Below are 19,579 nucleotides of genomic sequence, written 5' to 3'. Positions count from 1 at the left end.
CTAAATCCCAACTTGGGGGGATCCCTGGGTGGCTCAGCGGTTTAGCACCTGCCTTTGGCCCAGGGCATGATCCTGGAGACCCGGAATCGAGTCCCACATTGAGCTCCCTGCATGGAGTTTGCTTCTCTTGCCTGTGTCTCTGCCTCTCTCTCTCTCTGTCTATCATGAATAAATAAATAAAATCTTTAAAAGGAAAATAAATCCCAACTTGGGGATAGTGAAACAAATGTCATGTATTTTCACTCCATAGAGTGTAGCTTCTGAAGAATTTTTAATTACAAGGAAATGCTCGTAACAAAACACCATGGAGAACGTCAGATCATATATATACACTATAATCCTGTTTGAATTTTAAAATGATAGGCATACAATTCTAGAACTAAAATAAAATATACCAAAGCATTAACAGAAGTTCCCCTGGGGCGGGGGGGGGGGGGATAATGGGTAATTTCTATTTCCTTCTTACTATTTCTCTGTCCCCGGTATAGGAAATAGGTAGCTCAGGATCACGACGATCCCTGTAGCAGTTCCCCTAGAGTCACCTACTAGAAAATGTAAGCAAAAATAAAATGACAATTTCTGGTTTCCATGATGTCCTGGGTTACACTGCAGCAAACCTATCAATCGATAATATGAAATCTAATTTGCCAGCAGTTGAAGAGTGGTCCAGATCTCATTTTCAAAGCCACCATCCCACTCTGCTCATGTCCTCCCAGCGTCACTGACCTGAATGGACGTCATGACTCCGTTGGCAAAGACTGAGAGCTTTCCGGCAACAGACCTCACTCCCTGCTTAAACTGGGCCATGTCGGGCGCCGTGGGCAGCACGCTCGTGAGGTTGTAGCTTCCTGCACACAGAGCAGATGCCGGTTTGTCACTCCACAGCTGCGACAGACAGTGCGGCCGGTGGCCAGAGCGCTCGATGGCCTCAGGGGACGTGGGGTCCCCTCCCTTCCCGCTGCCTGCCAGCAGCAGCTGGGGTGGCGTTGGGACTCAGTGGCTGCACCAGCCCCACGGTGAACCGGCTGCGAGACCCCACGTGAGAGAGGACGTGGTACTGGTCTTAGGGCCGTCGGGGGTTCGAATACTGGCACTGCCACTTTCAAGCTGTGTGTCACTGGAGAGCTCCCTCACCCTCTCTGGGCTGCTTCCTTCCACCCAGGTGCTTAGCACAGGACCCGCCAGGTAAGTCATCGGTAACCAGCAGAAGGGCAGACAGCTGCTGCGAGCTCAGCATCCTTTCCACCTGTTTTGGTACAGGCTCTCCTCCCTCCCTCCGAGGGGGCCCCCTGGACTGCCTGGGGTGAGGGGGGCACGTGCCCTGGGCCTGGCCGATCGGGGCCCCCTGGACTCCTATCCTCTCGATAGAGGAGCCGTCTGCTTGCTTTGGGGTGACCGGTGAGGCTAAGGCACCACTGCAGCTGGTGGGACCCCCACTCGCCACTCAGGCTGGTGGAGGACGGGAGAAAGGGGCTTGCCAGGGAGGGAGCCAGCGCAGAGGAGTGTCTCTCTCTCTCTCTTGTTGTCTTCTGACTCAGAGCTGGAGCCCAGGTAGAGCCAGACCCCTCACCCCAACCTTCCTGTTGGGTTTCTTTGCTTCGGTTCTGGTTGCCTGACAGAAACATGAGCCCATTTCCAGCGACGCAGGTGAGGCGCCCCAGTATTCTCTCACACGAGGGGTGACAGCCCCACAAGTGACAACCGGGGCTTCCTGGTGAACCTTTGTCCCTGAGATGTCACAGGCAGCCGGGGGTGCTCACACCCAGAGTGAGCCCGAAGCCTGCAGGTCCTGGAGGGAGCCGAGCCCAGTTCCCCGCACACAACCCCTCTGCACCCACCTGCCCCTGAAGCAACAGAGGCCAGTTCCCTTTCGGAGAACAAACAGGATGGACATGTTTACCCTCCAGCATCGCCGCCGCCCAGCAGGGACACAGTGTTTGTCCCCAGCACTGTTCCCATGCCCACCACGCAGGGAGCAGGGCTCTTCCCCTCTCCACTCTGGCTGAGTTTCACAGTTCTGGGGGCCTTTGCCGATAACAGCGTGGAAGCCCCGCCCAGCCACTGGATCTGGGTTTAAGAACGTCCCAGAGTGGCCACTCGCCGGCTAGTGCCACCGGCCTAAAAGATGGGTCTTGAGAGCAAACGAGGAGCTAGTGTGACATCCTGAGTGCACAGAGCCAGGGTCACCGAGCAAGGCCTACAGTGGCTGCCTAGGCCTGGACCAGAGGGTACAGGGGCAACCTCAGCAGAGGCACTTGACCAGAGTCTCCAACTTGAGATTCCAACTCCCAGAATCTAACCTTGCAACAAGGTGAGTGCAGGTGGCAGGGTTCTGGTCAATGGGATGTAAGCCGAAGAGCCTTGCAGGGCCAGCACCAGCCCCTTCCTCTCCCTCTCCCTCCTTCCTGCTGGCTGGGATGCAGATGTGATGCTGAGGGCTGGAGCAGCCATAGTAGACATGAGGGGACGAGCGACAAGAGGAAGGGCCTGGCTCCCCCGCCTCTGGGAACACAACGTGTGTCCCGACCGCCTCCCAAAGCATGTATAAGAGACCCGATTGGGCCTCTGTGCATCTCCCTTACCTGCTTAACCCCACTAACGACCTAAGCTCCCTGAGCGTAAGGAGCGTGAGGAGCCGGTCAGGGCTCCGGCGAGGAGCTGCCTTTCCACGCTCCGCCTGCAGCTCTGTCGCTGCTTCTGGAGACTGACAGCAAGTGTCCTGTGTCTGTGAAGTCTCCCTCCTCCTGTTGGTAAGTGGGTGCCGTGTCCCCGGGGCTGGGGCTGCCCAGGGCAGCAGGTTGGAAGGGCCAGGCGGCCGAGCCTAAGAGCACTCCGGTCGCACTCCAGGCTCCAGGAAATGACAGTTCAAGCTGCTTCCTCAGGAAGAGGCTCCCTGGCCCAGGGCTGAGGACATGGCCACAGTTCCAGAGCTCAGGCCTTTGGGGGAAGGCAGACAATCCACCGACAACACGAAGCGAGTGCGCCCGCAGGTAGAGGCCGCCGGGGAAGCCTCAGAGCAGATGGTCCGAGTGTCCCCAGGAGGCTCAGGGACCAACTGGCTGGTGTGTGTGTGTGTGGGGTCATGCTGGTACGACAGGAATTAAGGGTGACTCCCAGGTTTCTGGCTGAGCAGCCGGGAAGATGTCAAGGCTGGGGCAGAGGCCTGAGAGTCCCGGCCGGGGGAGGCCAGCTGGGCCACACCATGTTACGTGGTCAGTGTGGAGCCCTGCATCCATCAGGAAGGCCGGGTGACACCGTGGTCACACCCCCCACCAGTGCCCACCGCCCCTGGAGATGCGGGCCCACGGGGCTGCCCCCCTTCAGGCTTCCGGAGCCACAACAGAGCAGGGACCTTGCAACGTGTGCATTTCCTCCTACGGCTTGAGCTGCTGCACTTCATGCTGGCCACGCCATGTCACCGTTGGGGCACAGTATGTTCCTGGTCATGCTGGAAGGGCCCTAGCACAGTGGGCACCCCGCTCCCAGAACTCCTCCACTGCCCGACCACCCACCCACTCAACAGACGCAAGGGCTTTCTCTGGGCCAGGGGTGCAGCCAGCGGTCAGGGGTGCAGAGGTGAGCACGGGTGGGTCCCGCCCCCAGGGGCTCATCGGGGGCCCTGGCCAGTGGGGCTGCTGGCGGAGCTGCGCTCTAACCCAGGACGAAGAAGTTTCAGTAGAATATCATGGACCCATTTCCCTGAAATAGAGATGAGCGGAGAGAAAAGGCATGTCCGAGGGGACTGGGTGCCGGGTTTCGTTAGGAACAGGAGCATCGCGGGGCGCCTCTCGCCAGAGGCACAGCGGCCACACACTGATGTCAATGCCACCCTGGTCACCACTGATTCTGGGTTGGCGGCGCCACCACACAGCCACGACCTAGGACCAACACGGTCACCAGTGGACCACATAGAACCACCAGCGCTCTGAGATCTGCAGGCCCCGAAGAGCCTGTGCCCGGGCTCTGGGTCTGAGGGGGCAGGAAAGAAGAGGGTGGCCCGGGGGGCCCAAGGGGACAGAGCAAACATGCCTGGGGAACCCGAGGGTGATGGGGCACACAAGAGCCTGGGGCCCAGGGTAGAGGGGTCTGTAGTGTCGCTGGCCCTGCCCGGGGGACAAGCAGGGTCTGGAGCCACTCGTGTGCTGAGTGGCTGCCTCGCAAGGCAGTGCCCCGTTGATGGCAGTCCTGTGTCCCCCAAGCACCCCTGCCCTGGGAGAGTGACCACAGGCCCCGGTGCTGTGCCAGGCCGGTGGTGGGTGCTTATGTGTGTTTTTCATCTGGACCTTTCAATACCCTGAAAGTGAAGGGCCCTCGAGAAACATCAGCGCTCCTGGGTTAACCACATCCCCAGGAAGTATTTCACTTCACCAGGAGGGCTTTCAATCTGGAACTGCTTCTCCCCCCACCACAAAGAAATTGTAAAGGTCTACCATGATCTACTCAAGGGCGCCGATGTTCCACAGATGGGAAAGCTTCTAACACGCGGGACACAGAACAGTCTCTTAAACCACCCTTTGCTGTTTGCTGAAATGCACTCTAAACAGAAAGTAAATATTTAATAAGAGTTGTTCAATGCACTTACATTTAGGGCAGTTACGGAAGACAACTTTGATGATGGGCTTGATGGAAGACACAGAGTGAGGGTGACCAGGGTCTGAGCCTTGGGCTCGCATGAGGTGGGGGACGGGAGGCGGGGGAGGGGAGGGGTCACCCTTACCAGGACTCTGGGTTCCCATGGACGGGGTTTGTCTGGGACCTACGCGAGGCCCAAACAATTAAAGGACCTTTGTTCTCTGAAAGGGGACAGGAAAGTAAACATAGGCTGGCCACAATTTTCCTTCAACAATTGGAAAGGCTGCTTTCATTTGATCTCCCAATGTTTTTTTTTTTGTTTTGCTTTTTTGTTCTTTTTAAACAAACGATGTTTCAGAGTGAAACTTCCAACAACTTGAATTACAAAAACACACACAGCTGTGTGGGGGGGTGATGTTCAACACCTCAGGTTCTCTGGGCTGAGCTGACCCCTGCCAGGAGGTGAGCCGGCACTGGTCCAGGGGGGCGGAGGCGGGGCTGCGGAGACCTCCCCTCCCGAGGGCACAGGGCCAGCACCCCTCTGCCCAGGCAGGTGCAAGAGGAAGCTGCCCTGACCAGAGGCCAGGGCGCTGACAGCCCTGAGGTGAGAACACAGGTCCAAGAGCCACCCCTGCCCCTACCCGGACCCAGTGTAGAAAAGAGCTCAGAAAGTGGCCAGAGGGAGAGCCACAGCCCCACTGTGTGAGGCAGGGGCGCGGCACTGAGCACCCCCACCTGTCTCTGGGGCCAGCAGGCCCCCACCCCGGGCTGAGCCACTCCTTCCCACAGCAGCAAGCAGCCTGGTGTGCTCCTTATGCCCTGAGGGCCATAGCGGATCTTCTAGCATCCTCACACCCGAGCACCGAAGGTCCTAGGCATTCAGGTCTGTTCTATGACCTTCTTTCTTGAGGTTGTTTCTCACTGGACTCAGAAAACTGCTATGTTTGGGGGCTGCCCGTGTTGGTCAGCTATGCCCATGCCCAGCTCCTCCAGGGCTGGGAACGACAGGGCGCAGGTGGTCCTGGGCCTGGAACACTTGGCTCTGGAGATCCCCTCCCCTTGGACTCTGCTGTTGAGTGGGTTCCTGAAGTGACCTCTGAGGAAACTGCTCCTTTACTGTTAGCTGTGACCGCAGAGCGACACACAGGCTTCCCTCAGCCCTGTAGCCTGGCTGAGGCCTGGGTGGGAGCCAACACGGCACAGGGACCCAGAGGTACAAGCGGAGAGTGGCACGGCTCTGGACGTCCATGGCGGGCCTGTGCTCTGAGCTGGAATCCCTGGGGCTCCCAGACTCTCTTCAATGGGATCTGGACCTTAAGAAGGCCGAGGGAGACAGGAAATCCCTCTCTACCTGCCTGTTTCCAAAGCCACATTCTGCCTTCCTTGGAAGACTGAGCCTGCTGGAGTGCCCCCCCACCCGCCCACTCTGATCCTGCCTCCCCTGGGGCCTATGCCAGGCATGGGCATGGGCACTTTACACGCAGCACCTCACTGAAGCCTCAGTGCAACCTTGTGGGGGCCTTATTATCCACCCACTTCAGAGAGGAGAATCTGAGGTTAGGGTGACACAAAATGCCCAAGGCCTCAGGCAGGGAGTGCTCAGTGACGCTAGGAGCTCGGGGCTGTCCCCCTGCAAGGCTGTGATACCACACAAATCAGACACTACGTTCCCACTGGACGAGGAGGCAATGTTTTGGGAAGATGACCTGCCGGGCAACCTGGGGGATGCAGGTGAAATGTTGTGACCTGGTCTCCTCACAAACAAAACCTGGAATAATAGTAACTTCTGCTCTGACTCATGGAGGAGGTCAGAGAATCACATCATGGAAAAGTACACAGTTCTGTGCAGAGAAAGTGCATTTGAGCTGTAGACACTGCAGACACCAACCTTGTCAACTGCCCCCCACTGCACCCGTTACCTGCCGTCTGCTTCCTCTGCTCGTCAAACAGATCAGCTGAGCTGATGGAGGAACTCGCCGAAAGCCTCTCCAGCCGAGCCCTGGTTTCATACTAGAGAAGACAGGGAATAGAAACCCTTAGGCTCCAAATTCCTAGAGCAGCTGTGCACAAAGAATCAGCTAGGAGCTGTCATTTGACAGCTGCTGAGTGCGAGGGAAACCAGAGAGGATGACATATCAGCAGGGGTGGGCGCACCAGTGGCCAGCAGAGGCCACCACAAGCCACCTCTAGGACCCACTAGGTGTTTTGTAACTAAACTTAGATGTTGTCAACTTTAAAACAAAGCAGATTTTTAGCAGGTGAAGGAAGAGAAGGGGGCTCTGGAAGGTGGCTCTAAGTGCTCTGGAAGTCCTGGTCAGAGCTCTCCAGCGACACAATAAACTCAGTCCCCTTTAGTGATGGGTCCTGTGCCATCCAAGAAGCCCCGCACTGATGCGCACTCCCAGAGCTTTGTGCAAGCAAGCCAGGACCCCAACACTAGAACAAAACCTGAGACCTCCTCATTGCTATCTGATCCTTCTGCTTAGTGAGACTCCACTAAGAGGCAGCAACCTGAAAATACATATATCTCCCCTCCAAAAACATGTCTGCTTCATTGAACTTCATTAATGATAATTTAAAAATTAAACAAATTACATCTGTATTGAAAGTTGCCTCTCCCTCTGCCTCTCTTCTCTGTGTATCTCATGAATAAATAAATAAAATCTTAAAAAAAAAAAAAAAGGGGACGCCTGGGTGGCTCAGTGGTTAAGTGTCTACCTTCGACCCGGGGTGTGATCTTGGTGTCCCGGGATGGAGTCCCACATCGGGCTCCCTGTGAGGAGCCTGCTTCTCCCTCTGCCTTTGTCTCTGCCTCTCTCTCTGTGTCTCTCACTAATAAATAAATAAAATCTTAAAAAAAAAAAGAAAAAAGAAAATTTCCTGAAATTTATTCTAAAGACATGAAATGGAAAGAGGAATTAGAGAAATGTGAGACCTGATTCCTACCTTCCAGCTGCTCCTCTGGCAGCTGGGGCTGTGAAAGAGGTCAGGAAGACTTGGGCTTGAGTCCTCTCGCTAACACCCCCAGGGCAGTGGCCTTCACAACCTGAGTCCATCTTGCTTTGTGCCTAGCACCTCCTCCCACAATCCCCATGTCCCTTGCTCTACGAGGCCCATATGCAAACTCTCCGGACACTTACATCAGCTTGGGCTTGTCTTCCAAAGTACATATCTGATGAAATGGCTTTGACATTCCCAAACTTCTTCTGGGCCTCATCTGTATTTTCAACTGGCTCATAGTCTGGCTTACGGCGAGCAGATCTACAATTAAAATAGCCAAAATAGGGGTGACATCAGCAAGATGGTGGAATAGAAGTTTTCTACCACCATCCCTCTATAGAACACTGATTTTGACAATCATTCACAGACAAGAATGCCTTTACTGGGAGTGTAGGAGTGCAGCAGAGAGGTTCCAACACATTGGATCGTTGGAGCTAACAATCCAAGACTAGGCACATTAGAGAGGATTATAGGAACAGTTTCACTTTGCCTGGGTCACCTCTCCCCCAAGGCGGCACAGCTCAGCACTATCAGAGATCCCCTTGGCCTCCAACATCTCCCACAGGGGAAGGTGAGAGGTTGGTGAGTAGGTGCCTGACTTCCCCAGCTGCATGGGACACTGAAGAGGATGCTCCTTCTTTCCCACCCCATCCAGAATACTGAGGTGATCTGCATGGCTTAGGGGTTGGAAGCATAGCAGCCAGGGCTCAGAACTCATCAAAAGCATGCAGGTGCTGCTGACCATTTTGTAGACGGCATGAGGAAGCCTGCTCACAAGCCGCTGGGTACACTTTGCCTGTGGAACCCTCAACTGGCCCATGGGTGCCTTCCAGTGTTCTGTGCAACTAACCCCTGCCCACTCTGCCCCCACCCCATTGCCGGCTCCTTGCACATGCCCCCACAGATGGTGAGTACAAGCTTTTGGGCACGTGCAGAAAGCTAGCCTGATTCTGTGGGATTGGGAAAAAGTATGCAAACTTGAGTATTTTCAAGGGTACCAAGGGAAAGCAAACAGGAGGCTTGGGCACCTGGCCTGGCCTTGTAGGATTGAGAGAAGGCATACCATCTCAAGAATTCACCCCTAAAAAGGAGTAAGTAGTGTTGAGTGGGCATACACATAGGAAAGGTCTGAGAAAGCTTCAGAATCCCTAGCAAGGATGCTGGTGAAGTCATTTCTCACCCTAAGCCAGTCAGGAGAGACAGGAGGAGGTGACTATTTCTTCAAATGCAAAGACAGAAACACAAGACCCCAAGGAGCATGAAAAATCAAGGAAACATGATGCCACAAAGGGAATGTCATAATTCTCCAAAAACTGACCCCAAGGAATTGCCTGACAAAGATTTCAAGATCAAGAAGCTCAGCAACCTATAAGAACACATACAACTCAATGAAATCAGGAAAACAATATACAAACAAAACTAGAAGCTCAACATGGAGACAGAAATCATAAAAAAGAATCAAACAGAGACTCTGGAGCTGATGACTGAGGATATCAGTGTTAGACCTAGTTGAACAGAAGAAAGAATCTGTGAACTCGAAGACAGGTCATTTAAAATTATCCAGTCACAGGAGAAAAAAGAAAAAAGAATGAGGGCAGCCCAGGTGGCTCAGAGGTTTAGCGCCACCTTCAGCCCAGGGCGTGATCCTGGAGACCTGGGATGGAGTCCCATGTCAGGCTCCCCGCATGGAGCCTGCTTCTCCCTCTGCCTCTCTCTCTGTTTCTCGAATAAATAAATAAAATCTTTTTTAAAAAAAGCTACAATGAAGACAAAAAAAAAAAAAAAGAATGAAAAAGAAGAAAACCTACATGAATTATGGGACACTATATGAAAAAAAATTTATGCATTATGGGAGAAGAGATAATACAATACAGGAGAATCTTCTCCATCAAGAGAAGGGGGGGGGGGAGGGCAAAAACTTATTTAAAGAAATAATGGCTAAAAACTTCCCAAATCTGGAGATGTGGACACTTGGGTACATGAAGATCAAAAGCCCCCAAAAAGATTCAATGCAAAGAGATCTTCACCAAGACACATTATCATAAAACCGTCAAAAATCAAAAACAAGGGGTGCCTGGGTGGCTCAGCGGTTGAGCATCTGCCTTTGGCTCAGGGTGTAATCCCGGGGTCCTGGGATCAAGTCCTGCATTGGTCTCCTCGCTGGGAGCCTGCTTCTCCCCCTGTCTATGTCTCTGCCTCTCTTTCTGTATCTCTCATGAATAAATAAAATCTTTAAAATAAATCAAAGGCAAAAAGAGAGAAAGATCAATATCACATGATTCCCCTCACAAGTGTAATCTAAAAACAAAAAGAATAAACAAACAAGAAGCAGGATCAAAACTAAAAGTGTGGAAAAGCAACGACAGTTTCTAGACATAAGGGGTAAGAGAGGATGGGTGAAGGGGAGAAGGAGATGCAGGCCTCCAATTACCAAATGAGTAAGTCATGGGAATAAAAAATAGAGCATAAGGAAGAAACAAAGAATTCTGAAAGCTGCAAAAGAAAAGAAACTCTTCATATGCAATGGAATCCCTGTGAGGCCATCAGCAGATTTCTCAGCAGAAATCTTGCAGGCCAGGAGATAGTGGGATGATATATTCAAAGTGCTAAAACAAAAAACAAAAACAAAAGCCCTGCTGACCACCAGACTGGTGTCACAGAAATGCTAAAAAGGAGTTCTGCAAGCTGAAGTGATGAGTGGTAATTAATAACATAAAAACATGAAAGGGTACCGGGGGTACAGTTGGTTGAATGGCCAACTCATGATTTTGGCTTAGGTCATGATCTGGGGGTCATGGGGTCAAGCCCTGTGTCAGGCTCCACACTTAGCAGGGTGTCTACTGGAGATTCTCTCCCTCTCCCTCACTTCTCCTCGCTCCCTGCTCATGTGCATGTTTGTTCTCTCTCTCTCCAATAAATAAATCTTAAAAAAAAAAAAAAAGTATAAAACTCACTGGTAGCAGTAAGTACACAAATTCAGAATACTTGAATACTATAATGCTAGTATATAAATCACCTCTAGTGTAAAAGTTAAAAAACAAAAGTGGTAAAAATAACTATAACTACAATGATTTATTGGCAGATACATAATATAAAAAGATGGAAATTGTGACACCAGAAACATACAGTGTGTGTGCATGGGGGGGTAGAGTAAAATGGTAGACTTCTTGTATGCTACCTAAGTTAAAAAGTTATCAGCTTAAGACAAGACTGCTATAACTAACTATAAGACGTTTTACGTAAGCCTCGTGGTAATCACAAAGCCAAAATCTACATTATATACAAAAAGATAAAGAGAAGGGAGTCAAAACATACCACTATGGAAAATCATCAATTCATAAATAAAGACGGCAAGAGAAGAAAGGAACAAGAGAACTGCCAAAGAGCCAATGCACAACTAGTGAGGTGGCATTGTAAATCCTTACCTATCAATAGTTACCTTAAACATAAATGGATTAAATTAACCAATCAAAGACACTTAGGTGGCTAGATGGATTAAAATAACAAGGTCCAACTATACGCTGCCTATAAGAGACTCACTTCAGCTTTAAGAACACACATAGGCAGAAAGCAGAGACTGAAAGATACTCCATGCAAATGAAAACCAAGAGAGAGCAAGGATAGCCACATTTATATCAAACAAAGTAGACTTTAAGTCAAAAACTGTAACAGGGGGATGTAACAGTGGCTCAGTGGGTTAAGCGTCTGCCTTCGGCTCAGGTCATGGTATCAGTATCCTGAGCCCCACGTCGGGCTCTCTGCTCAGCAGGGAGCCTGTTTCTCCCTCTCAGTATCCTGTGCTCTCTCTCTCTCAAATAAATAAATAAAATCTTTTTAAAAAAGTCTAAAACAAGAATAAATGAATGAATGAGTGAATGAATGTATAAATAAATAAATAAAGGGACACCTGGGTGGCTCAAAGAGGCTGACTCTTAATAAATTAAATAAATAAATAAACAAACAAATAAATAAATAACAAAATAATAATAATAAAAAAATAATAAATAAAAATTAAAAAAACAAGAGGCTGACTCTTGATACTGGCTCAGGTCATGATCTCAGGGTCATAAGCTCAAGCCCTGTGTTGGGCTTCCACGGTGGCATGGAGCCTGCTTGGGACTCTCTTTCCCTCTCCCTCTTCCCCTCCCCACCTCATTAAAAATACATAAAATAAAATAAAAAATAAAAACTGTAACAAGTGACACAGGTCATTATATAACAAAAAAAGAGGTCAATTCATCAGAGGGCCATAACAATTGTAAATACATATGCACCCAACATTGGAGCACCTAAATATATGACACAGATATTAACAGGTCTGAAGGGAGAAAGAGATAGTACTGCAATCACAATAGAAGACTTCAGTACACCACTTTCAATAATGACAGATCACCCAAACTGAAAGTCAAGAAAACTTGGACTTGAACAATATGTAAGACTGAAGGGACAGACACATTCAGAACATTCCATCCAATAGCAGCAGAACACACATTCTTAAGCACACACAGAACATTCCCTAGGACAAATCATGTTAGGTCACAGAACACATTTAAATCATATGTTAAGTCTTCACAAGTTAAGAAAACTGAAATCATATTAAGTGTCTTTTGCAACCATAATGGTTGAAAGTAGAAATCAATAACCAGAAAAAAACTGGAAAATTCACAAATATGTGGAAATTGAACAACACACTCTTGAACCACCAGTGGATCAAAGAAGAAATCAAAAGGGCAATAAGATGACTATCCTGAAACAAACGACAATGGAAACCCAACATACCAAAACTTAAGAAATACAGAAAAAACAGTTCTAAGAAGAAAGTGTGTGGCCAACAAGTATCTGAAAAGACGCCCCACATTACTCATCATCAGAGAAATACAAATCAAAACCACAATGAGACATCCCCTCACATCTGTTTGGGTGGCAATTACCAAAAGAGGTTAAGTATTGATGGGAACTGGAGAAAAGGGAAGCCCCATGCATTGTCGGTGGGAATGCAAATTAGCATGACCACAGAGAAAATAGCATGGAGGTGCCTCGAAACATTAAAAATTGAACTACCACTTGATCCAACAATCCCACTCCCAGTTATGCATCTGAAGCAGACAACATCAGTATCTTGAAAAGATCTCTGCACTCCCATGTTTGCTGTAGCATTATTCACAGTAGCCAAGGTATGGAAACAATCTAAATGTCTGTTGATGGATGAATGGATAAAGATATACAATGGAACATTATCCAGCCTTAAAAAAAAAAAAAAAGGAAATCCTGCCATTTTGTGACAACATGGATGAACCTGAGGAACATTATGCTAAGTGAGATAAACCGGACAGACAGTGGCTCACTCGGTTACACATCTGCCTTTGGCTCAGGTCATGATCCCGGAGTCCCAGGATTGAGCCCCGTGTTGGGCTCCCTGCTCAGTGGAGAGCCTGCTTCTCCCTCTCCCTCTGCTCCTCCCCTGGCTTCTGCACCCTCCCCCCGGCCCCCACTCTCTCTTGCTCACTCTCTGAAATAAATAAATAAAATGTTTTTAAAAACAACAGAGAAAGAAAAATACTGTACAATTTCATTTATATGTGAAACCTAAAATTTTTTTAAAAAGTCAAACTCATAGAAACAGGGAGTAGAATATTGTTTCTCACAGGCTTGGAGGTAGAGGAAATGGGCAGATGTTAAAAGGACACAAACTTCCTTTTACAAGATGAATAAGTTCTAGGGATGGTGTACAGTACGGTGACCACAGTACATAAAGCACAGTATGCTGACTCTAGTAAATCATAGCTGTGCTGCATACTTGAAATTTGCTAAAAGTATGGATCTCAAGTGTTTTCAGCATACAAAATGAAAACAAACAAAAAAAACCCAGCCCAAATAGGTTAAACTAATTTGAGGTGAGGCAAGTGCATTCCTCATTTATAATGTATACCAATACCGTTTTACTTTTTAAAAAGCTGACAGTGGTAATTTTGTAAAAAGGATTTCAGGCCACTTTAAGAAGCCTGAAAATTCTAATAAAAATATGAATAAACATCCAAACCACCCAACAATTGAAAGTATTGTCCTATTTCAATAGACCAGTCATTTCACTCTTCAGCACCACAGATCAATTCTGCTGAGTAGAACTGCTGTACTGCTCATAAAACCCAGCTCCACGTTGGGCAGGACACAAAATGAGAAGGATGGCTGTACACTCCTGTCACCTGGCACAGTCCCAGGCCAAACCTCCCATCCTAACGTATTTGTTGTGTCTCCCTCCACTGTCGACAGCTCCCTGGTTTATTTTATTTATTTTTTAAATGTTATAATTGACAAGTATTGTTATCATTATTTTTTTTAAAAGATTTTATTTATTCATGAGAGACACAGAGAGAGAGAAAGAGAGAGAGAGGCAGAGACACAGGCAGAGGGAGAAGCAGGCTCCATGCAGGGAGCCCGATGTGGGACTCGATCCCGGGACTCCAGGATTATGCCCTGGGCCGAAGGCAGGCACCAAACCACTGAGCCACCCAGGGATCCCCAGCTCCCTGGTTTAGACAGGAGGTTATAAAGTCTTTCATTCATCATCACCAACAACGGGAGTTAGCCCTTCGACAGGTGGCAGACACACACTTCCACAATAAAGAGGAAGCAACACAACATCATGACGAGAGTCTCAAATGCACTACGAAAAGTCAAAGAAGTCTGAAAAGGCCCGTTACTGTAGGATCCCATTTATGTGACATTCTGGGAAAGGCAAGACTGCGAGGTCAGAAAACAGACCAGGATGCGAAGAATATTCATGGGTCGCCTGGGTGGCTCAGTGGCTGAGCACCTCCCTTCGGCCCAGGGCATGATCCTGGGGTCTCAGGATCGAGTCCCACATTGGGCTCCCTGCATGGAGCCTGCTTCTCTCTCTGCCTGTGTCTCTGCCTCTCCCCGTGTGTGTCTCATGAATAAATAAATAAAATCTTCAAAAAAAAAAAAAAGAATATTCTTGAAATAGTAGAATAAAATTGTTTACTTTCTTAGAGAATTTCCCTAGAGATGCGTGGCCTCACTATTCACAGTCCCGCTGCTCTGTGTTCGTACCTGTCTGAATAGCCTGTGGTTTTCAGGATGGTGTCAGTATCTTTGATGGTCTCTTTTTTCCAGTAGGACTCTGAGCTGTCGTCCCAGCTGGAAAAAGAATTGCTCCTGAACTCCATCGGCTCGTCCAAATACCTGTATGAAAAAGAGTGACATAGTGACTCGGGAGGACATACTGATGTCAACCCACATGGGGTATATGGCCCTATATTCCCTGGGAACAGCCACGTAATTAGAGCTGACCCAGGAGACAGGAGCAGGTGTGAGGTGGGTCACTGCCAAGGCCTTTAAATTGTCTGCGCTCCACTCACCCTGTCCCCTCTTCCCGTGCCCCATGGAAGACAAGGTGGTGTTTTCTAGGTGCTACAGCCTCAGGCAGGAGAAGCCTCCCTCTGTCAGGAAAGTCAAGGTGCCACCCAAAGGCAGGTAATGGACAATCACCCGTACCCTCAGCTAAATGAGAAGTAAATCATTGTGTTAAGCCTTTAAGATGGGGGATACTTGTCTGTGCAGCATAACCTAGCCCATCCGGTAGCACATGACACCTTCAAATGTCTCTACCCACTCGAGGTCACACGTTTTGCTTTCTTTGCATCTAGTTCTGCCTAATTAGGTATTCGCAACAAAAACCCCATCCAAGGAGCTCCTTGCTGGCAATCCCTGCCACATTAGCTCCAGCGTAAGCCATCAATCCTAACAATAACTCCCAACTGCCACTCCATATAAATGATGCTCATTAGCGTCCTCCTAGAGTCAGATGCAAAGCCACTTGCAGATGCTCTCACACCCGGAGGTTGGCGTGAACTCAATCTGTAAGCATCTCTCAGGAGATGCTGGCCTTCAAGATCGGTTTACATGTTCATTGGCCAAGCATCACTGAATATCAACTGAGCAGGACCTTGCTCAGAGAGCAAAACTCCATGGCAGCTTTCAAACTTTGACCAGGAGCAGCAGGGTCTGTCTGGAGCATGACAGAGACACAGGGTGAGGCGGATATGCCGGAGCCTTGATGAAAAGTGGCCATGCCTTCTCGGAATGCACCGTAGCTCAGGATGGAAAACAGCCCTGCCGGGTCCACACCCCTTTGAAAAGTGGAGTTCAATACGATCAGAAGAGGCAGATTCCAAGGCTTAGATCCTGAGAGAGGAAGGAGGATGGAAGAAGATGTAGGGGCTTTCAAAGATGTCACCCAGACTTCCTGCAGATTAAGAAGAGAAGCACCTGGGATATGGGATGGGCACCAAGCCCCAATGTCAGAAGAAGTTGTATGAGGATGGGAAGCCTGGGCAGCCCAAGAGGCCTGTTGTCAAAGATGAATACAAGGGGGCAGCAGGAGCCCTATAAGGACAAGTAGGCCAAGGGCTCAGGTGAGCTAAGATTTGAGGGGTGGAAATGTTAAAAACAAGCATACTCTTTTTCTGGGTTAAAAGAAAAAAGCAAGGAAGGATAAACTTGTCGTTTGAAGCAGATGGTGTGATTTTACATGGATAATAGAAAGCAAAAATTCCCAATAGTGCCCTCTGCCTTCCCTGGTGAGGAGGTTGTTAAGAACAAACCCCATTACACTAGCCTTCTCTCCCCAGGAAGGAAGATGCAGGTTCAGAGTGGATCTGTCCGTCACCGAGCAACGGGCCAGGCTCTCTCTGTGCCTGATGGGTGGGTGGGCCCAGGAGGAATAGAGACAACAGGTCCCTGTCGAGAGGAAACCTGGACAAGACTTCCAGCGGTTCAGAGAAAGAGGGCTTGCAACATGCGCTCCCACATTGGCCTGGAAAGCCATCTTCAATTATTTGAGAGACTTACCTGTAAGGGCCTAAGTGAAAGAATTAAGACCAAGTCAATAGGAATTTAAAAAATACTTCGTGAGCATCTAGGAGGAGCTGGCACTCTGCTAGATGAGGACACAGGGCAAGGAGACCTATTCAGTCCTTGCCTTCACGGGCCTGGCTGATCCGAGCTCAGAAACCCACGAGGTATCTAGGTAAAGACATCATTCCTCACGGAGCTGCCCCTGGACCAAAGGGCTGCCTTGAGGAGGGAGGGAGTGAGGTGTGGGTGGGGACCGCACAGTCCCCCGGGGGAACCTGGGGGCAGGACAGGGCACGAAGTACTGGACAGGGAGAGGTTGAAACTTCCAGGCTCTTCACAACTCTGAGCTGCTAGGACATAGGACTTTGCAGATTTAGTGTCACTCCAAGGAAATAGTCTTCATTCATATAAGCCAAAGTGCTTCTCTTGGAATATAAGGGCGTCGAATTTTTTTTTTTTCAATGACTGGACTATTCGAAATTCAGAAGGAGAGAAAAAGCCATCCTGCTAGGATCCTACCGATCACCAGGAGCGCTGTGCAGTATGCTTTGTGCTGGGATGGGTGGGCGTGGGGGCGGGCTCTCTGCGCTCTGAGGGATGCGGGAGGCATGCAGCACTCCCCCCCCAGGGGCACAGCTGGCTGCCCCACCAGGCCTCAGCCGACAGGACTAAGGGCTATGGGACACTTGCCTGGCCTCAGAAACACAACAGCCACCCCCGATTTCCAAATCTTTACTGACGTTCTAATGTTCTGATTGCTAGATCCTGGTTCTCCAAGCTTTTCACTCATATTTTTGCTCTCCCACTCTGTCTTCATCCAACCCTGAAGATGTTCCTTACCATCCCTTGATAAAAGCACTCCAACAACACGCATCTGATTTATAGCTGTAGACAACTGTCTGTCCCGGTGAAGGCCGTGCTGGCTACATAAGGCTGAGCAAATTGTTCTAGTTTCATTAGTTTGTACTCAGTATATAATTACACTGTTTATATCCTGAATATAATGGAACTCAATTTTAAAAAGCCCAAAGACATGGTGGATCTTATTTTTAATAGAAACAGCTCTCTTTCATAATTCATAATGCTCAAGTTCTAATGGGCTAATGAATAATTTGGAAGCAGTGCAAGCTCTTCATGGAGCTAATATGCTGGCTCTCCCAGAGTGTTTTGTGTTTACTTTTCCTCAGTTGCCAGAGTACTAACAGCGTCCTTGCCCTACTAGCAGTGATTATATCCAAGCAGGCCTAGAAAAGGCACTCATGCCCCCGGTACACAACCTGCAAGTGATGAGGACACCCCAAGGTCTCTCTGGCAGGAGTCCACTAAGTGCAGTCTATGTAAAAACACCTGCTCCCAGGTTTCAAACCAGAAATAACTGTTTCATAGCAATAAAGGCCTTATGACTCTTCTGACTAAGCTTCTGGAGAAAGAAAAAGCCACAGGATTTCTGAGGCTACTGACAAGGCAGATAAAGCACCCCTGGGAGCCGATCAGGAACCCAGGGCCAGTGACATTTCCCAGAAGTTTCTCAAGGCCCATTCCATGGATAACTTCACTTGCAGCCATTCCTTCGCAACTTGGCTGCCAAGCAGCAGGGCTGATTGAACTTGAGATTTCTTTTCTTTACTTTTCTATGCTTTCACGTGCAGAAGGTGCTAATGAGCAGTGAAATAATCAAAAAGGTGTTGTGGAGAAGCCAAATGGGTCAGTGCAGAACCTGGGCCAGTGTAGAACTCGAGTCACTTAGAGTCTCCTCTGACCAAGACCCATTTGTTCCTTAAAGCGCAAATCTGAAATGATCTGATGTGCATGCAGCTCTCAAATCAAGTTAGAAATTTAATCTTAGGGGCGCCTGGGTGGCTCAGTTGGTTAAGCATTTGCCTTTGGCTCAGGCCATGATCCCAGGAGGGATCGAGCTCCCCCCACCCCCATCCCATAGGCTCTCCCTGCTCAGCAGAGAATCTGCTTCTCCCTCTCCCTTGGCCCCTCCCTCTGCTTGTGCTCTTTCTTTCTCTTTCAAATTAAAAAAAAAAAAAAAAAAAAACTTAAAAAAAAAAAGAAATTTAATTTTATCCTGTAAAAAGTATATTTAAATACTTTTAAAAGGCATGATTTGGGAGTTACCTGTAAAGAAATCCAAACCTGTGTGTTACACAGTTTACTCAGAGCACTGACAGGGAACACCATTAAACCTCGAACTTTCTTTGGTAAAATATTTGGACTTGAAATAATGGGAAGCCATGGGAGAAGAATTTTTTAAGGATAGTACTAACCTATGAACTTTGACGAGTATATCTCACAATTGGCTTTCAGTTAATAGTCAACATGCATTTGTATCCTGTATATATAAAGTATATACCCACTGTATCTAAGAAAACGCATCAGGCCTATGTAACTGCAAGATGACAGTAATGTCCTTCCAGATGGGAGCCACAGAGCCCACTACTGACGAGCAGCACACATTCAATTGTCCTAAACTCCAAACTTGAAGGTGGCCCTCAGTGTGGTTAAGTATCTAAGGATAGTAATTAAACATTCAGACTGCATCACATGTCTCTTGAACTGAATTTCTACATAATAATAGCAGCTAAACAACACAAACAATAGTCAAGCACTGTTCCAGACGCTCCATTTGCATTAACTCATGTAGCCCTCCCCTACCTACACTGTGAGGTAGACTACCTACACTGCAAGTATCCCTAACTTGCAGATGAGGAGGCTGCAGCACAGAGAGGCTGAGTAACTTGGCCGAGGTCACACAGTCATTAAGTCATTATGTGGCCCAGTCAGGATTCGAATCCAGGCCGTCTGAGCCCAGGCCTACACTCTTGCCCCCGGCCCCCGACCCCCATGTGATGCCTTTTTAGCAATACTCTCCCTGTACCAGTCAGGTTTTCAGAGGAACCTCCCAAAGTGAGTCAGTTCAAGTTCAAACTTGTTCTGCCCCTCGGGCCCCGGAGCCTGAACCGTGGCACTCACCACGGTCGGCTTCACACCGGAGTCAGGCAACTTGTCCTCATCTGATGGTGAACGCTGATGGACCAGAAGCTAGTGTACCCTGGGAGACTTTGGAGCGTGAGCGCATGAGTGTTTTCCATGAATCGATACGCACACACAGCAGTGTTTACTC

General features: G+C 48.9%; 1 protein-coding gene across 1 annotated transcript in view; it reads right to left on the bottom strand.

The window, feature by feature from the left end:
• Positions 1-19,579, bottom strand: part of ARFGAP3 (ARF GTPase activating protein 3) — a 50,971-nt gene that overhangs the window by 2,099 nt on the left and 29,293 nt on the right. Inside the window, exons 12-15 of the mRNA XM_026017342.2 lie at positions 14,644-14,775; positions 7,713-7,833; positions 6,492-6,582; positions 727-848 (exon numbers count right to left, since the gene is read on the bottom strand). Of these exons, the coding sequence (XP_025873127.2) occupies positions 727-848; positions 6,492-6,582; positions 7,713-7,833; positions 14,644-14,775 (466 nt within the window). The remainder of the gene's footprint in view (positions 1-726; positions 849-6,491; positions 6,583-7,712; positions 7,834-14,643; positions 14,776-19,579) is intronic.

The sequence above is a fragment of the Vulpes vulpes genome, chromosome 16 (assembly GCF_048418805.1).
Source record: "Vulpes vulpes isolate BD-2025 chromosome 16, VulVul3, whole genome shotgun sequence".
Taxonomy (NCBI): domain Eukaryota; kingdom Metazoa; phylum Chordata; class Mammalia; order Carnivora; family Canidae; genus Vulpes; species Vulpes vulpes.
Note: the sequence above shows the minus strand (reverse complement) of the source record. Positions and strands in the feature narration are given on the sequence as shown.